The 24,316-nt window shown below is 47.1% G+C and overlaps 1 protein-coding gene across 1 annotated transcript in view; it reads left to right on the plus strand.

The window, feature by feature from the left end:
* The window catches only part of cacna1g (calcium channel, voltage-dependent, T type, alpha 1G subunit), a 193,230-nt gene that overhangs the window by 88,023 nt on the left and 80,891 nt on the right, over window positions 1-24,316 (plus strand). Inside the window, 7 exon segments of the mRNA XM_071541519.1 lie at window positions 3,454-3,551; window positions 13,559-13,718; window positions 16,008-16,302; window positions 17,438-17,530; window positions 17,752-18,661; window positions 19,423-19,823; window position 20,164. Coding sequence (XP_071397620.1) covers window positions 3,454-3,551; window positions 13,559-13,718; window positions 16,008-16,302; window positions 17,438-17,530; window positions 17,752-18,661; window positions 19,423-19,823; window position 20,164 — 1,958 coding nt within the window.

Here is a 24,316-nt window from a genome sequence, read left to right on the forward strand (position 1 = left end):
TTGAAATGGGTCGTGTCCATTCAGCTTTTCTAATCCGATCTTTAGCCTCTTGGTCTGTCGTCAGGCATTCCTTCTGGTTGGTCTTCTCTCTGATATGGACGGCTGGTGGATGCTGGACGCCATGTCAGTGGTTTAGCTGCAGACCGACAGACAGAAGGTGGACAGACAGATAGGCACAGACAGAAAGACAGACAGACAGAGGTGAGGTGAGGACAGGAGGGGTTAAACGTCAGATAACAGACGCTGTTCTACATTCCTGAACTGCCTTTCGTGCTTTTCCTATTATAGGGCTGTCTGGGTGGCATTGTGCACTGTGTGTGTGTGTGTGTGTGTGTGTGTGTGTGTGTGTGTGCGCAAACTCCATTCCGAGCTACTGTTGACTTTGTTTTGGAGAAACTGTAGCTGGAAAGCTGTATATATACCATCCTTCATGTGCCTGGCTGTTCTGCCACACACACACACACAGACACACACACACACACACACACATTCACCCTCTATGATAAGAGAGGACAAGGTAAGAAGCAAGCTGGCTACACGCCCAGAAAAGTGTGTGTGTGTATGTTTTTTGTGTGTGTGTGTGTGTGTGTGTGTGCATGTCTTTGAGTGTTTCTCATCGCGTGACTTATGTGAATCTAATTATTTGCGAGTTTGTCCTTGTAAGGGTCTCTCCGTATCAAGATGTGTGCGGCCGTTGTCTCACAGCGTGTACGACAATATGTAAAACTGCGTGCCTGTGTGGCTGTTTTCTTTTTTTTTTTTTTTTTTTTTTGTTTCCCCCGACTGTTTCCCTGCGTGCCGGTCTGTTTTCCGTGCGCTCTCCAGTTTGGGAATTCTCCTCACGCAAGCTCCCTCCGAAGGCTGGGCCTCCCCGTCCGCTCCTGCTTCTCATTTCGTATTCCTCCCCCTCCTCCTCCTCCTCCTCCTCCTCCTCCTCCTCCCCGCCGCCCCTTCCCCGTATCAGCATCATCGACATTGGCACCGGCTCTGACGAAAACAACACACGACTTCCTGTCCTTCCCATCGTTTGTTTGATACACTCCATTTCTCCTCCGCTCTTTCTCCATTCCAGATGAGGGCAGATGGGTCAGTTTTCACCGAATGCAACCAAACTTCATCTGGCTCTAATTAGAGGCGGCGAGCGCTCTGCATGGACTATTTTTCAATAGGAATCATTCGTCATCCGTCTCTTAAGTTTGTTTATGTGACTCAGTCGAACGAAAAATTGCCCTAATATTCATATCATATTCTTATAGGAACTTTTAGTGCGTTTGTGCTACTCAGTAGTGAGTTCATAGTGACTTTATTGTGCTTTATGGCAGTGATTCTCAACCTTTTTCATATCAAGGACCCTAATTTAGTCCACATTAGAGCCACGGACCCCCATTTGATGAGATTTTGTCTCTCGGACCCAAATCTGAGAATATTATTATTGTTGATATGATTTTGTCCAGAATTTCATGACTATCTGTATTGTAAGTAGAGAGATAACAGAGAAACTATGACCAAAATAGTCATCTACTACATCTAGTACTTCTTTTAAATTAAACAATCGTGAAATTTAACAATTTGCTGGGGACCCCCTGGAACCCCCTGAAGGACCCCTGGTGGTCCCCGGACCCCACGTTGAGAACCACTGCTTTATGGTATTCTTTATCTCCATATTCCTGTTTGTCTCTGGCATTCAAAAGTGATTTTATAGTGGCCTTACTCCATCATACTTTTTTCTTTATCTCCTATTTTATCACTATATTTTTTTTATAATATCCATATATGGGACTTTCAGTGTATCTGTGGTACTAAACAGTGAGTTTATTGTGACCTTATTGCACTTTATGGTATTTTTTATCTCTTATGGCCTTGTTATGACATTCCCATAATATTCCTGTCGGGACTGATAGTTTTGGTGCGGCATCCTGCTAGAAAATCTTTCATAGGATTACTGTCCTGCCGTTCTCTCTCACGCTCCCAAAGCGGCCCTTTTTTTTCAAGACGCTCCATCGTAAAAAAAAAAAAAAAAAGTTTAATACCGGTCTGGCCGGCGTTTCCCTCGACCTGAAAGTCGGCGGCGGCCATTACAGAACATTACCTGGCCGCTGATGTGATGTACCCGCTCCCGGGGACCGCTAGACGCTGTTAGGCCCCGCATCTCTCCGCTGGCGATGGGAGGACGACTCTGTGCTGCTCTGCTAGCGGTTTACCCATTTACCTTCTCTCTCTGGCCCGCCGGCCATCTGTCGGCTCTGTGTGTGTGTGTGTGTGTGTGCATAGGAGTGTGTATCCTTGCTTTGGTGCACCGTTCCTGCACTGGTGTAACAAACAAAAAAAGAGGCTGGTACTGGGACAACCCAAAGCCTCAAAGAGAACACACACACAAACACACACACACACACACATTCATTAAGGGGGTTTCTTGCACTTAAGGCACACACAGGCTTGCACACACACACACAGACACACACACACTCGCCGTCGGACATGTGTTGCGAGTTTGTAAGACAGACAGACTTGGAGTCGGTGCGAGGAGGGAATTCCTTCATCTGCACGCCCCTTCAAGCTGCACATGTGCTCCGCATCTGCTCCACATACACACACACACACACACACACACAGAGAGAAAGGAGAGAGATGATGATACAGTTAACACTGATCAAGAAATAAGAAAAGACATTTTTTTTTTCAGACTCTCGAGCATTCCAGCGCGGCGCTCTCCTCTAAGCGGCGGCCTCCTCACCTCCCAGCAGAGCCTCTACAGAGCGGCTGTAAAGGCTGTTAAGAGGCTCTGCCGTCTCAAGGTTAAGAGCCAGACTGATCCGCCGCTGCTCTTTTATGTACTGTGAATGCCACATCCTTCTCTCAATGACGAGTGATTCACTCACTGTCGACGTCTCAAGAGGGGGGGGGGGCGCGCGCGTGAATGCCGTCTGCTCCTTTGAGGGTTGTTTGTGTTTTGTTTCGTGTGCGCATGTGAATACACCACCGCTCGCTGTATATGTGCTGCTCTCTATAAAAGCACAAACACAAGCACTGCAGTATATAGAGCGGCTTTTTTTGTTTTGTTTTTTTTTTTCCACGTCTGGCCTTTTATTTGCTGTCCAATTAGCTTTGGTATGAAAGCAAATTGTTCGCCAAGACACATGCGTTACATTCGTCTCCAAAGGCAAGTATGCGAATGTGAATTGGGACATTAGTGGATTAATTGCCATTTGCCCAGTGAGAGTGGGAGAACATGTATTACATGCACAGCATAATTGGCTACAGAATATTGCCTTTATATTTTCTGTGTTTTTATTCCCAGATGACATCCAGGGGATTCTATGTACATAATTTGCACTAGCACTGAAACTATTTGCTTTGTTGCTATGCTTCGTCGTCTATATTTTCATACTTATTCTCTCTCTCTCTCTCTCTCTCTCCCCCCCCCCCCCCTCTCTCTCTCTCCATATGTTACAGGATGCTGGAGTACTCCCTCAACCTGCAGAACGTCAGCTTCTCGGCGGTGAGGACGGTTCGCGTGCTGAGACCGCTGAGAGCCATCAACAGAGTGCCAAGTGAGTGCGGACCTCTCGCCCTTAAGCCCTCTAACCAAACTTTGGCTGGATCTGAGCACGCTCTGTCCTCGAGTAACACAACCCCCTTGGCTCTCGCTAGCAACAAACACACTTCTTTTGTTCTGAAGAGCAAGCCAGGTCGCTAAAGCTGAGGACACACTACACGACTTTGAGCCTGATTGCAGCCACGGTTTGATTTCTACACCGTCGGGTCGGCCGCACTGATGATCTTGTAGTATGTGAGGGTTGAGGAATCTCTTGCCTCACGATCCAGTCGGCACCATTATTTCGTGTTTGATTTTTTAAGACTTGATTCTGGTCTTAATATGCTCCTGTGGTGTAAGCTGGTCAAAGACTCAAATCTGAGCAGAGAGCAGCAATAGGCAATGATAGTTGAATTCAAGAAAGGGAAAATAATACAGAAAGTATGGAAAGAAATTGCCCCACCTCCATGTTTGTTGTAGTAGCGTAAGAATTAAAGTAAGTGTGTCATCAAATGGTCATCAAGTGTGTGTTTCCCAAATCCAAATGATCGTCAAGTGTGTGTTTCCCAAATCCAAATGGTCGTCAAGTGTGTGCTCCCCAAATGGAAATGATCATTTGGGTTTGGATTTGGGGAGCACACACTTGTGCTCCCCAAATCCAAATGGTCGTCAAGTGTGTGTTCCCCACATTCACATGGTCATCAAGTGTGTGCTCCCCAAATCCAACCCATCATTAAATGTGTGCACCTCTACAACACAATATGAAAAAATCTGTAAATGCCAGTTGTTAAGTGTGTGCGGTTCAGTCTTTTCATAGTCTGTTTAGTTTGTAGTGTGTCCCCCAGCTTAGTCACCTTAGTGTATTAGTACAAGGGTTACTTAGAGTTACAGTTCATGTGTATTGGTAAATCAACGTAGCGACGGGCGGCAGTGAAAAGTGGCAGTGTTTGATTTCTTCCATTTGCTCTTTGGCTCACAGACAGTGAGAGCCACATAGAGTGACTTCTGCACTAGTTTGAACTCTAATGTCAAGAAATTCATACCCAAATAAGGTGTGGCCCTTGTCATACCTTAGCCTGAATCCAAATTTGATCTTGTAGTTTTTTTTTATCATTATAATGCAGAGCAAAGATCAAGCAAAAGTCACCAGAAACTTATTTGGAAGCCGTACCAATGTTCCCTGTGATAGTTTGGTGACCTACATCTAATAATTTACATCTAATAATTTCTCACATACAGTATAATAAATAAATAGCAATATCATGAGTCAGAAATGTAGTTGCTATAAGCAGGTTTGGAAGGTTTGGTGGCAGATGATAGTAGCTGTCTAGACTTACCATAACTTAAGGTTTAGTGAATTGAGGCCCCTGCTGTGGTGGCACTTGTGTTAATCTGTCATTGTGCAGGTGGACCGAATTCCTGCATAGGGTTGGAATGTAGGTCAGGGACAAGCCTGTCCACACTTAGTATTCTGTCTCTGCTCTGTCTCTCTGTCTCTCTGTGGCTTTCCCCAGCCAGCCAGATTTGGACCCAGACAGATTTATATGTAATTTTCCCCCTCACTGCCTTTTATTAAAGGACCACAGCTCATAGCTACACATACACACGCACACCCCGACTACCCCGCTTGTTCATTGCGATGCAAACACACAAATCTCTCGCTCGCTCGCTCCGTCTTTCCTCCTCCCTCCCTTTTCTCCCTCAGACACACGCACACAGATATTCTCATAACCCAAAAAGTTCCACATTCCCTTTCTCCCATCAGTCTCCATTAGCCTTTAATCAGTGCAGATTGAATTTCCAGTGCACACATTAATGTTTTAATAAATCAGAAGCGTTTTTATACCCGCCCAGCAGTCCACTCTTTGCGTTCAGACTTATCGTACCTTGATCCACCCCCTGCAATGCCTTCATTTAAATACACATCCTAATTCTGTCATTAGCTCCCCAATTGCTCAGAGGAGACTACTTTAGTCTGACTACATCAGGCAGCAATGATCCTCATGGTGTGTGTGCGTGTCTACACAGGTGTTTAACCCGGGTGGGTGAATGTGACATCAACCCCCTTCCCGTCTCTCCCATCCCGCTCTCAAACGGCGCCCCCAAACCTCTTCTGTAATCTAACTCTCTTGTCAATCAAAGCCTTCATAGGGGTCCACCGCCTCTCATTAGGCTATTACACACATACACACACACACAGCCACACACACACAGACTCTCTCTCGCACACACATCCACTCGCATTAGGCATCCTACCATTCCTCATCCTAATCACAGGACTAATAGCAGCATTAATGTGTGGATGATTTGGTCTGGTCCTGGCCCTGCAGGGAAAATGTCAGTGGGTAGAGTAGGGGGGGGGAGTCCTCTGTATTAGAGATCTATCTTCTGGCCCCCTCCCTTCAGCAGCCTAATCAAGACCTGCAGAGAAGCTCGCAGCATTCATCATGACCCTGGGTGGGGATGTTTATTGTAGAGCTCCAGCTATTTTGAGGACTGTAGCACACTTAGCTGTACCTGAATACCTGGCGGCTCTAGCTTTTAGGTTCATTGGTGGAAAGGGGGCTAAGGTTGATGTATAGCAAAAGATTCATAAAAGACGGATGGGCAAAATATGACCATGATAGATCGCCTGAACAGCTTATATCAATGTCCATTTGCGAGTGAACAGGGTTCACACAGTCGGTCAGTCCCAGGTGGTAGAAACTTTCCATTTCTAGGCTCTATGTTCATTCCTTGTTGATATTTGTCCAATGCTGCCAACAATGTAAGCCGCCTGAACCTGGATCAGCGCATGTATAAACTGTTAGCACTTACTTACTTACAGGCCCGCATTCCTCCTTTCTCTCTCTTTCTCTGTCTTCTACCTCTCCCTTTCTTGCCCTCTCTCCTCGTCTCTATTGGGATAAGGGCTAAGCCGGAGCTCATCTTAACACACTCGCCCAAACACACACACACACACACACACACACCCTCAGACTCGTCTTAATGAACACACTGTTCCTGGCCTTGTGTGCGCTTCCTGGGTGTTTGGCATTGATTGATGTGCTAACATGGCAGGCCTGCCAGTGGAAGTGACAGATACATTTCGCAGGCCTTGTCCACCGGCTGCCAACCAAACCAAAAATCCCGGCGGTGCGGCCGCCACGCCGCCACCCACTGTCTGCCGCCTGATTGGCTATTACCCTCACGTCCAATAACAGCCCCCGGGGAGCTTGTACCGGGCCTGTCATTGGCTAGAGCCAGGCAGACATGAAAACTTGTGACATGCCTCTGTGTGGGTCTTAATATTCACAGCGAGCGGCCGGTCACTCGTGTGTCCAGAGTACACTCATGTCTCCCTGGAGATGACAGGGGAGAAAATCTCTCTCTGGAAAGGAATAATCATTTATTAGACACGCTGGTCACGTCATGGACACACATGTGGTGTTGATTGTGAGGTGGGGGATTATATTCTTTGCTTGCATATGTATATGTGTATGTCTACAGTGGAGGGGAGGGCTAGTGTGCAAAGAAGAACGGGAGAAAATGTCTAAATCCAGTGGGTAGACACTAATCCAAACAGATTTATTGCTGTTTTCAAAGCAAAGTGTGTGTCTACTATTAGTGCACAGTGCACACATTTCCATTTTTAATGTTTTGTAATTAGTACATTTTTTGTTTTTACCTTAATTTGGCTGGTTCATATGCAAATTAAAGTGAAGAAAGTCTAATTTAATGGGCTTTCATTTCAGACCTCAAGGCACTAAAAACTAGAATATTGACTTTAATAGACTTTGCTATCCGCTGTATGTGGATGTCTAGGAGTAAACGTGGTCTATGTTTCAATATGCACTGGAAAACTGGCTATTTTTTTCCCAGCCAAACCCATTTTTAGAATAGAATAGGACCTCCAAATAATGGCTGCTCACCTGCCAAAGTGCCGGGTGTGGTACACAAACCAGCCAGCCACAATCAGAAATTACCATTCGCCATTTGGCTGCCGGCTGGTGTTGTTTTCCCACCCCGGCTATCGGCAGCTCCTACACGCCAAGACCGACCGGAGTGAGGGAGCGGAGAAGACAAAAGGCAACGGCAATGAATCAGAGTTAACTAAGTGCGGAAGGTGAACGCGCTGCATCTCACACCCCGGGGCCTGTGAACGAACAGTACAGGGCCTGGAGGCTGAACAGAAGACGGAAACATCGAACATGCTTCTCCCTCCTCAGACTTGATAAATCAAACCTTGCCGCTGGAAGTGAAGCGGCGGCCGAGCGGAGGCAACGCTGATTGATAGGCCGGAGCCAGCGGCGTAAGCGTATGAGTCGATAGGTGATTATCACGGGACACATACCCCCACCACACACACACACACACACACATACACACACACACACCTCGCTGTCTTAATGAGACCGGGCCCAGAATAGGCCTCGCAGCTCTCTCATTGTTTAGCCACAGTATGTGCCCTTTCCCCAAAGCCTTATCGAATTGGCACACACACACAAGAGCAACACTAAGGAGACACACACACACACAGAGGCACAGCGTTCACGTGGTCGGCCACACACACTGTCTCTCTCACACACACACACACACATACACACAGAGGAACATGCACGTGCGCACGCTGTTGTTTTCGACCAGGCATTAGTAATGTGGAGCGCTTCATCCTGTTCTCCACGCTTTGTTAGACCCGGTGTTTGAGCAGCGGCTGGTTCACACACTGTCTTGTACTTCCGCCCAGATAAGCCCTAAAGGCAACAACCGACAACAACAACAACAACAACATCGACCTCCCAGCTCCCTATCCGCTGATGCCCTCCTCCTACGGCAACATTGTTTGCCAAGCCTCAGTACTGTAATTAAAAGAGCTCGCAAGGACATCCCGGCTTTAGGGTTTTCAGAGCGAAGGCTAAGTCACCCCTCGACTTCCCGCCGTCGCATTGTGGTTCGGGGGGGGGGGGGACAAGAGGGAGAGCTGGGGGATCCGACTATCCCCCGGGGGCTCCGTGTGTGAAGAGGAGGACGTTCAGACGGGGGGAAGGTTAGAACAAGTTCAGCTTTCCTGCAGATGAAAGCGCAGAATGACACTGAAATCACGCTCTCCTGCTGTCAGCGCACTGGTGCATCGGCTGCTACAAAACAAAGAACCTGTTAGTCAAATCTCAACACGGCAACACAACCTCCAGCAGCTCTTGGCATGCGAGTGATGTTTTGCTGCTAAAAGGAAGAAGGCATCCTGTTCCTTGTCTTGCATTTTCAGTCCAAGAAGCAACAGCTCATTCAGAAAGACCAGCAGAGAGATTTTCAGTTCAAAGTTTTACACCGCCACAATGTAGTAAAACTCTTTGATGAGTCGGCGTCCTGCTGCGGTACAGTATTCCCGTATAGCCCGAGTCTCTCCGCAGACAGACAGGTGGGAAAGCGCCTCCCCCTCCCCCCGCTCCGCCGTGATTTATCAAAGGAATTGGGAGATGAAGCTACAGTAACGGCTCCTCTCTCGCGACCAAAAAGCACATAATGGTGGAAAAATGCTGAGAGAGTGATGTAGTCCCAGTGATGTAATGGGAAATAAAAAGGAGGGTAAAGTACAAACTCCTGTCTTTGATCACCATCAGGCAAACAACCACCAATAGACGCACAAATCTGTCATATTTTAAGTCTTAATTTATGTTTCTTTCCCCCTTAACAGACCCTATTTTCACATGACCTACATCGGTTTCTGCTTAGTATGATTTATACTATGAATTTATGTTGTATAGATCTAGTCTAAAACAGTGGGTAAGCTCTGTTCTGCAAATAAAACGGTGGGTAAACCGAGTTCAGCTGGCTTTTCCTTCCACTGCACCCCTGCTCCCCCTCCTCCCGTAACATTCTCTTTTCTGTATTAATTTTCTCCCGGGGTCACCTGGCATGCGTATGCAAAAAAAACACATTTCCATTTCAGCGACGGCCAGTCATCTCCCCCCCTCCACCCTCCGCTTCGTCCCGGAGTCGCCGAGCTAGTTACCATCCGTTCAGAGACGCAGGTGTACTCCAGCCCTCTAGCTCAGAAAGCCCATTAGTTCACAGTACACAGATTACAAAGCTGGCTGGGCCGGAGCTGGACCTGGACAGGAGAGCAGAGGAAGCAGACCTAATCTGCCTGCTAACAGATGGCTCCCCGATCACACACAGCCACCCGCCTGCCAGCCATGTTGGAATGGAGTGGCCGCCCACGGCGAGGTTGGAGAGGCCGCGCAGGCGGAGGAGGAGATGATTGTTATTGAATATGAAATGTCGATCACTTGGAATGAGCGTGCTATTCAGGCCGGCAGAGGCTGCGAGGATTGATTCTATTATCTGTGAGATAAACAGAGAGTTTTTGTTCGCGATGTTCATGTTTGCTTCCCTTTTTTTTTTCTTTCTTTGCCCGAATGAACTGTCATCCTCATATGGCTCTCTTCCGGCTGATCTATGACGGCTTGAATTATACCGTCATCAAAATAACAATCAATCTTCCAAAACTCATTTGGCCACCACAAATATTTTATGCCCTCCTCCCTTGGGCTGAGTTGCTCTTTAACTGCCATCACTCATCTCCTTCAAATCCACTGTTCTCCCTAAGCAGTGACCCACTCTGCCCGTCCTATAGCCTGAGATGAAATCATGACGGGAGTGATTGCTTTACCTCTTTACGTCCCATCTAACTCTGTTTTTGCCCACACCAGTTGCTTAAGAAATGGATATTATCACGGATTCAGAGGATTGTCTTGTCTCTCTCCATTGTTTGATAAATGAACAAAGACACTGGAAAAGGATGGGAGTTGCATTATTAACACCCATCCCATCCACAGTGCGGTACACGTGTAATTTGTATCTCCACTACCTGAGATACTGCTGGTCCGAGGTCTGAATACCAGCGGTGGGCGGTTTTGGTATTAAATCCCCGTTGCTCAGGACTATCTCCACTCTGAATCGCAGCCTGTGGGCAGAGGCAGTTTGCCTCCGACTGCAGCAGACACTAATCCCAGCCTCTGTCACTAGCTTAGGCGCAGCTAAGCAGCATCCTAACAGCTCAGCACACTGCGCTATGAGGGCCATCATTTGAAGGAGTCGCTGCTTAATGTGTGCTCTGCTGCTGCGTGTGTGTGTGTGTGTGTGTGTGTTTATACGCTTCTGTTTGTGTACGCTCAGCCGAGGGATGTGTGTGCCTTGCGCTGCTCATTAATGACCTGAGAGAGAGAGAGAGAGAGAAAGAGAAGGATAGATATTAAGAGAGAGAGAGAGCGAGCGATGGTAGAAGTGCTGTTGTAGGCAGAAAGTCGGGCCTGTCAGAGTGCATTAGCTTCCACACCTCTCCGGCAGCCGGCCGAATCTATCCGAAACACTCTTTCTTTGAGAGCGCGGGGCGATTATGTTAAACGGATGACGTAGCACAGGGCAAGCACCGACAAATCGCCATCGCCGATGACTCACCGCTTTACATAACTCCCTCGGCCGAGTCGCTCGTGACAGGATGTTTCCCCTGCAAAAACGCCATCGCGGCGCGGCGTTTTAATAACTTTTTCACAGTGTGAGCTTGAGGGCTTCGGAGAAATATTTCCTTTCATAACACAATGTTTTTCGAGAGTTTTTTTTTTCCCCCACGGCTGGGTTTCGATAGCTAGAGCTTTTCTTTTGAGTCGACAGTAGAATGCAACATGGTGTAAACTCCAGCTGTAGACACGCGTGTTATCCCGCCGTCACTCACTCTCCTCTCCTTCGATAATAAAACCGTTCCTCCTCCTCCTCCTCTCCTCCCTTTGTCGCCTCCCTGCCTCCCTTAGCTGTCTCCTCCTCGTTTGTTCTCCATCTCTTCCCAAGTCAGCGAAAATCTGCCTTGTTTTTCTCTCCATCTGCCAACACCAAAAAGTCTCTCCGTCTCTCTGTGTGCTCGTACGGGGGAAAAGAAAAAAAAAACATTTCACATATACTTCAGAATATATTTGGAGGTAAGAGAAAAGAAAAAGTTCTTCTCGCAGTTTGGTGTGCCACTCCCTGGTGAAGACCACAGCATGGCCCAGAGGTGTGGTGGGAGTGTGGATGGATGTCTTTTGAACTGGCCATGCAATAAATTTTATATATATTTGTTTTGGCAGTAAACGTGCCTTCTAAGTCCTTCTTTTTCTCTGAAAGCAACAACCCCAAACCAAAAAGGACCTTCAACAAATGCCACCGCACACAGAAACCCAACAGAAACACTCTCTATCCTCTCTTCTTTGAAACAGTGTTCAGAAATATGTTTGGAAATATACACATTTGTACATGTAGATGACTTGCAATGCATAGAAAGGCAATGTAATGTATGTCCAGTAACCAAAATATATATATTTCAAATGAATGTCATCTTACATGTACAAAGCTTGAACCTCTGTGCATTTATGCGTTTATCCAATGGAGAGGGTTTCATCAGCCCAAAAATCTCTCTCTCTCTCTCTCTCTCTCTCTGTCTCCATCCTTCCCTCTCTCTCTCTCTCCTCGTATTCCTCGGCGGCTGTCAGCCTAGCAGACGAGCGCTGCCGGAACTCCGACAGGGACTGACCCGGCCTCTCCAATTACCCAGAAAACCCCTGATCGGAAAAATGATCCTCATTATTGACGCCTGACTCACCGGGTTACCGCTGGGAGGATAGCCTGCAGGGATGGAGCGAGAGAGAGAGGGAGACAGACAGAGAGAGAGAGAGTGAGAGAGAGCAACAAAGTAAAATAGAGGAGAAGGGAACAAGGTAGGGAAGGTGAATAGTGTGACATAGATAGATAGATAGATGGATAGATATATACTATAGATAGATAGATAGATAGATAGAGCAAGCATGAGAGAGACAAAAACCAACGTGAAAAGTGGGAGCAAAATGCGAGCCGCAGCAGCAGAGCGACACAGCCAGATATAGCGACACAGAGGGAGTGTGTGGGCGGTAGGAAGTGTGTGTGTGTGTGCGCGTATTGTCAGAAAGTTGAGGGAACGCTGTCCAGAGCAGACAGAATAGGGGGGTGTACTGTATTAAAGCTGCAGACCGGGGCCTTTTTCTGTGGCGTTAATTCAGTCCAACATGTAGGAGCAGCACTGACGCTCACACACACATCACCGCTATCAAATCTCTCTACCTTGAGTTAATGGGGGCGATGGGCAAAAAACCATGCTCTTTTATTTTCAGCAGCACCCTGATCCACATTCATACAGTTACACACACATTCGCACAGGGGAGCTGCTCAGTAAAACCCTTGCTCAATGGCACCTCAATGGTAGTCACTGATTTTCCCAGCTGGTCCAGGGATTTAAACTAACACCTTTCTGGTCATAAATCCACTTCTATAACCCTTAGGCTACCAGTGAGTTATGGTATTAGCGTCAATAGTATCTGTAGCATTAGGATCGGAGCCAATCAAGCTCCCAAGTACTCAGACCTGGATTGACAAATGGATCGCATGTGCTGCGGCGCAATATGGAACTTTTCCAGTTGGCAGGAAAAGTGTCCTGACAGATTAAAATGCTGGAATGCTGCAGTGTGTGAAGTTTGGAGGCAGAGCATCTATTGTTTAGAAGTAACCTACTGCACTGTTCTTAATGACAGCTTAATGAGAGTCTGTCATTACAGTGTAAAAAAAATATACTAGTGTAAAAAATTTAAAATGAGAAGCTATATTTTGTGGCCTGTGTTATGTTGCCTTTTTTCTATTTTATTATTACCATGTATCATAATTATGTATTTGTCATTGATTTGAGGATTCTTATACAATGGTCAGTGCATATTTTGATCTAATGAGTAAAGAAACACAATTGGAGCACCTGTAATTGTTTTATAATAGGCCAATGCTAGTATTCATATCAGTAATGAAAAATGAGTATCGGTGCAGCTCAGGGGTAAAATAGAGGTGATTTTGTAACAGCTGCCATATCTAATCCTCAGTAATAAACCTAATACACAGAAGCATATGTCTCTCACATGACTTCAGGTCCCGGGGCTGCTCCACTGCCGCCTGCTGCCTAACTGTCCGCCCCGTCCTTGTGTCTCCTCCCAGGTATGCGCATCCTGGTGACCCTGCTGCTGGACACGCTGCCCATGCTGGGCAACGTGCTGCTGCTCTGCTTCTTCGTCTTCTTCATCTTCGGCATCGTGGGCGTCCAGCTGTGGGCCGGCCTGCTCAGAAATCGCTGTTTCGTGGAAGACAACTTCTCCTTGTGAGTTCCGCCCCCCCGCCGCGTCCCTCTCTCTCTTTTGTCTGGATGTTCGTGTCAGTGTGTGTGGATTTGTGTCAGTGTGCACAGGGCAGTGTATAGTTTATTCTAGCCATAAACGTATCTGTGTTAATGCCTGCTTATGTCAGTGGAGCTACAGGACACCATTTCTATTTAACTCATATTGCTGATACACATTTTACAGCTTAACCGATGTAAGAGCCATGAACTTTAATGGGGTGATATAACGATGACTCTTTATTACATTAAATAATTAATGTCACAGGGCTGTTATTGGCCTGATATTGTCCAGTCTCTGTTGTCTACGTTTAATATGATGGATATGATGCAGTTGGTTTGATTACATATTTATTGTATATTTGATCAATGCTATACTGGCTGTCTATGGGAAGCCCTTAATATGAGTAGTAGTAGTGTCCTGATATTCAATGGAGAGTTTTAGTATCTAATGGTCTAAATGCTGTTTCAAAGGCTTGCCAAGAATACAACACTTCATACTTGGAATGTTTTGGATTAAAATTATGATTTTAATAATGATTAAAATATTCAAATTTAAAGATATTGAATATCAGCACGAAAATGGCTATTGACAGCCTCATTCCAAAATATCGGCCTTCGAAATTCCATATCAGTCGAACTTATTTACTTTATTGCACAAGTGCAGCAGGTGACAGTTTTCGCTCATGTGATTATTCTGTTGGCAGAGTGGTGATAAACAAATCAGATGAGATTGCATACGGGTCTAGAGGGGGTCAAGGTAAGAAAACAGGAGTAAACCTTGACCCCTCCCGTATGGAGGTAGGTCATGCGCTAAAGTCAATGAGTTTAACGATTACAGAGTCTCATCACAGTGATGAATGGGCGAGGGACAGGCCGTGGGATAATGAGAAAGACCCCATGCGGCCCACCGTATATGGAACATGGCCACCCCTGACTTATTCATGTTCCGTGTGTCATCCCGGCTCTATTACTCTCTATCGGATTTATGACATCTCACAGCCGTAAATTAAGTTCATGCATAATGTCTTGGGTGAGCTGGCGTATTTTTTTGTCATCATCATCAATTTTTTAGATATTCTTGCATCTTGATGGTTCACGCTTCTACGTCAGATGAACAGCATTTACTTCAGAGATTTTAGAAAATACAGATGCATTGGAAAGTAGAATTGAATAAACATGTCTGTATTAACGCCTGCTTATATCAGTGGAGCTACAGGAGAGCATTTCTGTTTAACTCGTATTGCTGATACGCGTTTTACAGCTTAAGCAATGTAACATCCATGAACTTTAATGGGATGATATGACGATGAGTATGAAATTACAGTATGTAAGATTAAAGAATATGCAGGAACCACGCGGGACGTCATGGTGCGATGAATCGAATGCTGTCGTACCGAACGCTCAGCAGGCAGATTGACGTTCCTGTAGCTGTTAAGTGCATCCCCAAAGTGTCAAAGAGCTTTTAAGACTGTATAAATATATAAGCGAGGGTGCTAAATGTGTGAGATGGTTGGTCCTGTAGTGGAGAGGAGCGGAGGCTCTGGTCCCAGTAAGTATTTGAGGCTACTTAAGCAGCTATTACAGCCTGTCAGATGGCCTGTAAGCTGTGTGTGTGTTGACAGACACCCCAATTATCCCCTGATGGAGAAGTGCTCCATTAAAGAAATGCTCGCTGGTGGCACACACACACATGTGCGCACACACTTGCAATACACACATACACCGAGGCCCAAGAGTCCGCAGGTTTTCATTCCAGTCAAATACTACAGCAGCTGATTTCACTGATCAGTCGCTCCTCTCTGCTTGAAGGTGTGTTAATCAGTGAAACCAGCTGCTGTAATGTTTGGCTGGAATAAAAACCTGTGGACTCTTGGCCCTACACGGTTGAGAACACTGCAATACCCACAGTGCAAATATATTTTAGGTGGAACGCATCATAGATTAATGGATTGATAGTCATGCTGATCTTTGGATCTGAGAGAGATAAATGGTAATTTGCTACAGATGGCATTAACATTAGAAAGGGCAATCGAATGCCATGGTCAATTGAATTTTACAATTGAAATATCTCAGCTGTCAAAATGTCCCTCCATGACTTTTTCTAGACCCAGTGTGAGCACAAACCAGTGTTTTAAGATTTTCAAAATATTGCAAGGAAATAGTTTTTTTCATTATATTTACCATTTTCTCTTTGGCCCCCAAAACCCATTGGTCTTTCTCGTGTTAACGCATGTAACCCTGAGTGACAATCCTCTTCTCGATCCCCTGCAGCCCTCTGTCCGTGGAGCTGGGCAAATACTACCACACGGAGAACGACGACGAGAACCCCTTCATCTGCTCCCAGCCCAGGGAGAACGGCATGCGGGAGTGCAGCTCGGTGCCCATCCTGTACGAGGAGGGAGGCCTGCAGTGCAAGCTGGACATGGACTCCTACAACAGCACCGACAACACCACCTGCGTCAACTGGAACCAGTACTACACCAACTGCTCCGCCGGCCTGGTCAACCCCTTCAAGGGAGCCATCAACTTCGACAACATCTGCTACGCCTGGATCGCCATCTTTCAGGTGAGTTCCAGTTCAGGCTGAACCGCTCAGCCAAGAAACTACTTCTGGAAATGTTAATTGTCCTTTTTTTTTATTAGATCTTGATTTAGCATTCTCATGTTTTAATGTGGCACTGCAAAATATGCCCATCTTAACCAGGGTTGGTTGTCTGATAATAGTCTTATATTAAAAAATTGCATATCAGCCAGTCAGATTACATATTTAACCTTGATTCATTCTAATGTGATATTTTGACCAGATTCCACACAGATATGCATGAATATGTTTATTTTTCTTCTTTGTGTGATTATTATCAAAGCCTGTAGCAGTCGAATTCCAATCTTTGATCAAAAGTCATTTGATCTTGTATTGTTATTTTTAGTTCTAATTGTTTCCAATGCAGCTTGACTTCTTTCAGAAATTCTCTACAGTCAAGTAACAGTGTCTTGAAACAAGGCAGATCAGTCCACTGTATAGTCAAGATGATGTCACTTGATTCAAGTAAAAATATTGAAACTTGGTTGATCTGCATTGGAAACTGGAAAAAAAAAAAATTGGAAAGTGCAATTAACTCACTCCGTTGACAGATTTTTTCACTTTTTTCACAAATCTAATTTTATGACAATACAAGATTAAATGACTATATTTCTTGCAGTGGCAGACATATTGTACAATAGAAGATAGAGGGAGACAGGGAGGCTAATTGCTCCAGCGGCTGGTGTATCAGAGAAATAAGGGCTTACAGGATTAGCGGGTCACCGCAGCCACACCGCCAGACTGGAGTCTCATTTTTCCACACCATTTGTTTGCTATCTCCACATCATCAGTAAAGCCTTTGGTAGGAGCGCTCGTTCCTCTCTGTCTAGCGGAGGGGGGTAATTTTGGAGGGACGAAAGCCAGATTGGAGATGAGTTGTCCCATAAGTCTGGCGGTTGCTCCGGTTAGTCTGGGTGGCGCAGAGCACACAAGAGAAATGTGAGGGATTAGTCTTTTGCGGTTCTGTTGAGTCTTGGTACTTGGCGTGGTCTGGACTGTGAAATACGCTCTCTATTAATCTCCGTTTTTAATTCTGCATTCTCTTCTTTCTTTTTTTTGTCGCTCTGTCGTCTGCCTGTCTCTCTTTCTGTATATTCCTCCTCTCTCCTCGTCCCTCTAGGTGATCACCCTGGAGGGCTGGGTGGACATCATGTACTTTGTGATGGATGCTCACTCCTTCTACAACTTCATCTACTTCATCCTACTCATCATTGTAAGTGCCACTTCATGATGCCACCAGCTGTGTGTGTGTGTGTGTGTGTGTGTGTGTGTGTGTGTGTGTGTGTGTGTGTGTGTGTGTGTGTGTGTGTTCCTGCTGGTGATGACCGAACGGGTCAGTCTGTAAACGAGTGTGTGCGAGCGTGCGTTCTTGGGTGTGTGTGTGCGTGTGTGTTTAACATTGACAGTCCTCTGCCTCTTACTTCTCGTCCGTAGATTGGCTCATTCTTCATGATCAACCTGTGCCTGGTCGTCATCGCCACCCAGTTCTCGGAGACCAAGCAGAGGGAGAGTCAGCTGATGAAGGAGCAGCGGGTGCGCTTCCTATCCAACGCCAGCACCCTGGCCTCCTTCTCGGAGCCGGGCTCCTGCTACGACGAGCTGCTCAAGTACCTGGTCCACATCGTCCGCAAGGGCGCCAAGCAGGTGGCGCACGTCTGCAGGGTCGTGGCCCGCCGCGCCGGGCTCAACATCGCCGCCTCGCCCCCCGCCACGGAGCCCCAGCGCGGCCAGAGCCAGCGGAGGAGGAGGAAGGCGTCCAGGCAGGGGTCCGTGTCGGTCCATCACATGGTGCACCATCACCACCACCACCACCACCACTACCACCTGGGCAACGGCAGCGTGAGGGGGGGAGGGAGCGTCAGGGGGCTGGAGGGGAGGGATGTGGAGGCCGGGTCCCATAATAACAACGGAGGGGTGCTCGTAACGACCACCTGCACCGGGCGCCTCTCTTTGGCTCCTCCCCCCGGCGTGACGACGGCCTCCTCCGACACGAACCTGGCCATAATGTGCGGCCCCGCGGCGGGAGGCGCCGACTCGTCTTCGGTGCGCAGCATGTACCACACAGACTGTCACTCGGAGACTCTCGGCTGCACCCCTTCGCCCACCGCCCCGGGCCCCTTCTGCCTGGCCCCGGCTCCCCTGTCCAGGGCCATGAAGAGGAACTCGGTGCCGTTCGCCGCTCCGGGGCCGAAGAACTACCCCACCCTGCAGGCCAGAGCCCTGGCGGAGTCCCGGGGGAGCGTCACAGCCAGCACTCTGACCAACATCAACTTCAACCTCAACATCCCACCCATGCCGCTGGAGAGGCGGCCGCAGAGCCTGGTGGATACACACTCTCCCACAGGTACGCAACACATCAGCATGGGTGAGCTCTCATATACACTGTATGGAAAATTATGATCACATATACGAACAGAAACCTTTTGGCTTGCCTCAATTAGCTATATTCCACCCAGAGCTAGCTGTGGCATGGATGCCTTTGGTGTGCATCCCGATTGGTTAGAAAACTGGTAGGAATGATTTAAAAATAACATTTGCAAACAACATTCACCACAAATTATCTTATGATTCAGAAACTGTTCCTTCTCTAAATCACCTGTTTGGCGGAGTTCTCTACAGTACGTATCGATTTGACGTGACTAAGCCTGGAAGTAGAACGATGTCCAGAGTGTTTTTTTTTTTTGCATAAGGGGCAGGAAGCGTGCTAATTAGAGTCAATAACTGCTAATCCTTCATGTCGTAGCTTGCAGCCAACTTGGTCCGGCTCTGGCCAAGTTTTAAAACGCGATGGGCTCAGCGAGAGTCCAGCCAGGTCCATTCAGGTTCTATAGATGGTGGAAACACTGGCCGCCGGCCAGCAGACCACAGCACAGCCTGTGGAGACGAGGCATTACTCAGCACACAGCACGCGCTGCCCATCACCATCAAACACACTCCCTCTGACACACACGCAACTGTCCAAACATGTTGTTGTTCCAAACAGATCTCTCTCATTGGATTTGTCATTTTGTCTAAACCACTTAATTCATGTAATTTATCACATTCGTGCCGATTTCACTCCAGTTCCCTCCCTCGCACCGTCTGACCTTTTTCTCCCCGCTGCAGCCCAGCTCTCCTGCCAGCTGTCGGCTCGGGACCTCAGCACCGCCAGCAGCGCCATGGACACGGCCGCGTTGACCTTCGACCCCGAGGGCTGCCCCTACTGCGCCAAGGCCCTCGCCAACGAGTCGGAGGGGGGCGCCGAGGGCAACGAGACCCCCGGCGACTCGGACAGCGAGGGCGTGTACGAGTTCACCCAGGACCTCCACCACAAGGACAGGCGGGACAGCCGGCAGCCCAAGAAGAGGCACCGCCGGCTGGGCAACACGGCGGCCAAGGTGGTGCGCTTCTGGAGGCTGGTGTGCGACACGTTCAGGAAGATCGTGGACAGCAAGTACTTCGGCCGCGGGATCATGATCGCCATCCTGATCAATACGCTGAGCATGGGGATCGAGTACCACGAGCAGGTCAGTGTTTGGTGTGTGTGTGTGTGTGTGTGTGTGTGCGCTCATTAAGAAAAGTGAGTGGGTGTGTGAAGTCGAACACTGCGGTTGAATACTGCTCTATTGAGGTAATCGTGATGCTGAATGCCTACACAGAGATCACAATGGGAATATACAATGCTGTATAATGGGCAGTCAGTTCAGAGGTAATGAAAGATTTTACTCATAGATCCTCTGTGTGTGTTTTGTGTGTGTGTGTGTGTGTGCGTGTGCATCATCCTGTGCTATTGTGTAAGCTGCACGGCTCCCACAGGCCCAACTGAAATTCCCGATGTCTCTCTCTGGTCTCGTTTGTTTACATGAGCGTAATTACAGCCATGTGAGAGAGCGAAAGAAAAGAGAGTACGAGCGGCAGAGAGAAACGGGGAGAGAGAGAGAGAGAGTGAGAGAGAGAAGGGGGGGGGGGGGGACAAGGGTGATTTAAAGGGTGAGGAAGGCCCCACAACATCTGACAGAGATTTTCTCGCTCTGTCTTTCGCTCTCAATCCTTTTGTGTTTTTTCCCTCCCGTGCTTCTTTCTCTCTCCTGCATGCCTGCATGCCGTGGGGGGGGAAACGCTACTTGGGCCCTAGCTGCATACCTAGACACACACACACACACACACCTGATGTAACAAATTCAACCTGTTTCTCATAGACTCAAGGAAAGAGGTGGATTAGAGGTTAGAAGATGCTATTCTTCAGAGACTTGTTCCAGTGCCACTTTGTGATTTAGACAGATAAAACGTATGCATTTGTATATAAAAATGTCTTTTGGCATACGTCTGATTTTGTCCATAGTGATGTAATAGCGAATGACACTGATGATGTGTTAGACATCATCATAATCTCCACCATTAACTCCTGTTCTTCATGTAGTTACTGCAGGGAGCAAAGGGTTATTCCCGTAATATATATGATAAATTGACTAAAATTCCTGTTTCCCCATAGAAAGTACTGTATTTCTTAATCTTCTGGTGGATCTGTTAGGCTCTCTGTAACATATGAGGAGAGTCAAGTGAGTGTGTGTGTGTGTGTGTGTGTGTGTGTGTGTGTGTGTGTGTGTGTGTGTGTGTGTGTGTGTGTGAGAGAGTGTGCAGGTGTGTAGTAGGATGTTGAGAGCTAGCCAGATTTTACGGGGGTTACTTTCGGTCCCTGACCCAGTCCCAATAAACACATCCAGATGCCAAACACACACACACATGCACACACGCGGCAGGAGGTTTTATAGCCTTCAGCTCTGCCTTCGTTCCATCGCTGCTGTTCTTTCTCCTAACTCTCCCTGTTTACTTCTTCTTCTCCTTCTTCTTCTGCTCTTGCTCCTCCCCTCCCCGTCTTCCTCCTTCTTCTATTCCTCCCTCCTCCTTTTTATTCTGCCCCCCTTCCTCCTTTTATTGTATTCTTCTGCTCCTTCTCTTCTCCTCCAGCTCCACTTCCTCCTCCTCCATCTTGTTCGGCTCGTCCTCTTCCTCCAGCTCCTTTCCTTCTTCTTCTTTGTCTTCTTCAGCTTCAACTCTTCTTCCTACTCCTTCTCCTCTTTTTCCTTTTCCTTCTCCTCCACCTTTTTGTCTCATCTTTTGCTCCACCTCCACCTTCTCATCCTTCTTTATTTCTTCTTCTTCTTCTCTTCCTTCTCCTTCTCCTTCTGCTCCTTTTCTTCTTCATCCTCCTCCTTCTACTTCTTCTTCTCCCCTCCGTCCCTCTCTCCCACTGTGGCCAACACGGATCCTTCCAGTCTCCAGACAGGCTGGTGAAAACTTTCCTGAGACGGTTCATTGATTTCCAGCCCATCGACCTCCAATAGACACAAGGATCACTAAGCCTCTGTTTCTCTCCGTAACTCCGTCCATACGGAGGGGAAGCCGGGCGCCGCCTGGCTTCGATTTCCCAGCATCCCCTCTGCCAAGTCTACTGTCAGAGCTTTGCATGTAGGCTCTACCCCATCCAATGAGCTGGAGACAGATTGGACAGACGATCTTGTAGTGTGTGAAGGTTCAAGACTTTAATCTCTTGCATCCCGATCCATCCGGTAGCATCAGCGTTATTTCAGACGTGTTTGATTTTTACGCCTTGAATCTGGAAGGAGAACCTCGGAATGGAGAGTGGCAATAACCAGTGAGAGAAGGGATAATACAGGAAATATAGAAGGGGAAATTATTGCTTTGCTTCCATGTTGTAGTAGCGCGAGAGTTCATGTCATCTGGTCGTCAAATGTGTGTTCTCCCAAACCCAAAATCTGCAGATAGCGGTTATGAAGTGTGTGATGTCCAGTCTTTTCACAGTCTGTTCATTCATCTAGTGTGTCCCCGGTCCTAGGCAAGGTGGGTGTGTCATGTGTGCCATAACTCATACAGGAACTTTACCATACATCATCTTATAGAGATGTCAGCACATAAAAGTCAGTAAAACTTGTGTTTTGGAGGAAATTGTCCCTCAGAGATTGTGTTGCAGCAGGGTATGACAGGTTATCGATCAATTTGCCCCTTTTTCATGTTGCCCCCCCTGGACTGTAAATGGATGATACACACACACACACACACACACACACACACACACGCAGGTGGAGAGCTGACTGTGTCTTAAGGAGAATTTGACAAGATAAAACACTCACCCTGATGTATAATAGATGGCACTCTAGGAGAGGGACGCAAGGACACACACACACACACACACACGCACATACACACACACACTGAATCAAGCATCATGCACTACCTATCTGTAAAGGCCAATCAATGTTTCTGCTGGCAATAATTAGATATAATGTGCTTATTAATGGTGAATTATGATAATTATGAACAGGATGGGTGTGTCTGTCAGAAAAGGCTATGCTATCAATTTGTCATAATGGTAGAGCTCCCGCAGTTCCTGCAGCTGTGTGTGTGTGTGTGTGTATCACACTGCCGTATCACACTATATTTAAATTGAGTCAGAGTCTTGTTCATGGTCAAAAAATGTCTTTTAAATTTAGCCACATTTTAGTCATGTCATATTGACTCGATTTAGTCATTTACTCATCAGAGTGGCTTAAGAATTTAGTCAACAGAAATATTATAATAATCAGAAGAAAATGTGTTTACTGCAGCAGCTCTTCAGCTGTAGATTAGAGAAATGAGCAGCACCGCATTAGTGTAGATTACATTTGCAACATTTAGACGTCTCCCGGTCTGTCGGCTGATCTGGGAGCTGTGTGTTATTTTTGGGGAAGTCTGAGTCGATGACAATGTACATTAATGCATGCCTGTGATCGGATAATAATAAACAATGTCTCCAATGATAAGCATTTTGTTTGCATGTGACCGGACGATGTAAACTCTTCTTTTTACAACTTGTTTCAGTTATGTAATAGTCTCCTAAGCGTGGTTTTGTTCCGCCATATTTTTGCCAATAACAGTGAATAATTTCTCATATCGTCATGCTACAGAATATCAACATGTCACAGTGACTGATGACTAAAGAGCAAGAGCAATACTTTTGGTCTTGACTCATAATAAATCCTGTCCTCATATGGCCAAATATTGACTCATTAGCCCAAGACTTGTCCTCTAACTCTGAGACTGACACACTTGCTTAAGGATGAACAGGATGTATGCGTAACACACACACACACACTGCCGTGACCTTGCCTGCGAGATACCAACTGGCCTTCTAAGTAGACAGCACATAACAGAATCATCCACACACACGTGGAGTTCAAATGCACGCGTGTTTGTCGTTGCCCTGCGACCCATCAGCCTGAACCCTCACTGTCTCTGACACACAGCAGAGCCTCCTCCTCTGCTTCCTATCTCTCAACACACACACACACACACACATACATATATATACATATGCACAAACACTCAAATACTTCTAGGAAAACGCCGCATACCGTACATGCACCCACTCCGAGGGCAGCAGACGGGGCAAGGGCGGTAGAATGTAAATGTCGTGTGTGACACAGAGATGGAGGGATAGAAAGATGAGTAAGTGGAGAGGTGGATGGGGATGAAAGTGAGTGTAAGGAGTTGGGGGGGTGAAGGGATAGAGAGGGGGTGATGGGTGGGGGAGCGGAGGCGGACGGGCTGGACGAGCGAGGAGAGGGTGTCTGCTTTATCTCTCCGTTCAGTTTAAGAGCGTTACCTTTTATGGTGGAGCTGATGGAATAGTTGTGCGTCTGCCAACTATGTGACACGGCCCATAGTCTATTTACTTGGGAGGGGAGGGGGGGGGGGGTCGGCCTCTCTCTCTCTCTCTCCCGCTTTTACATAAGAAACGTCCTACCTCCCCCTCTGCCTTTGAGGCGCGTCCTTTTTCATTCGCTCTCTCCCCCCCGACGGGACGGCCGAAAGAGTTTTGAGCGCGAGGGTGAAAAAGTTAGAGGGGTAGAAAAGAGAGAGGTAGATGTCAAGGGAGGAGGGGAGTAAAACGCGCGGTTTCCGTTTTGGAAAGTGTTATAGTGGAAGCTTTTTAGCACCGGCATGAATATTGATCGAGCGT

This window comes from Centroberyx affinis, unplaced genomic scaffold, assembly GCF_046629955.1.
Source record: "Centroberyx affinis isolate AG114_WGS23_722 - 3 ecotype Tasmania unplaced genomic scaffold, CSIRO-AGI_Caff_v1 ptg003894l_1, whole genome shotgun sequence".
Taxonomy (NCBI): domain Eukaryota; kingdom Metazoa; phylum Chordata; class Actinopteri; order Beryciformes; family Berycidae; genus Centroberyx; species Centroberyx affinis.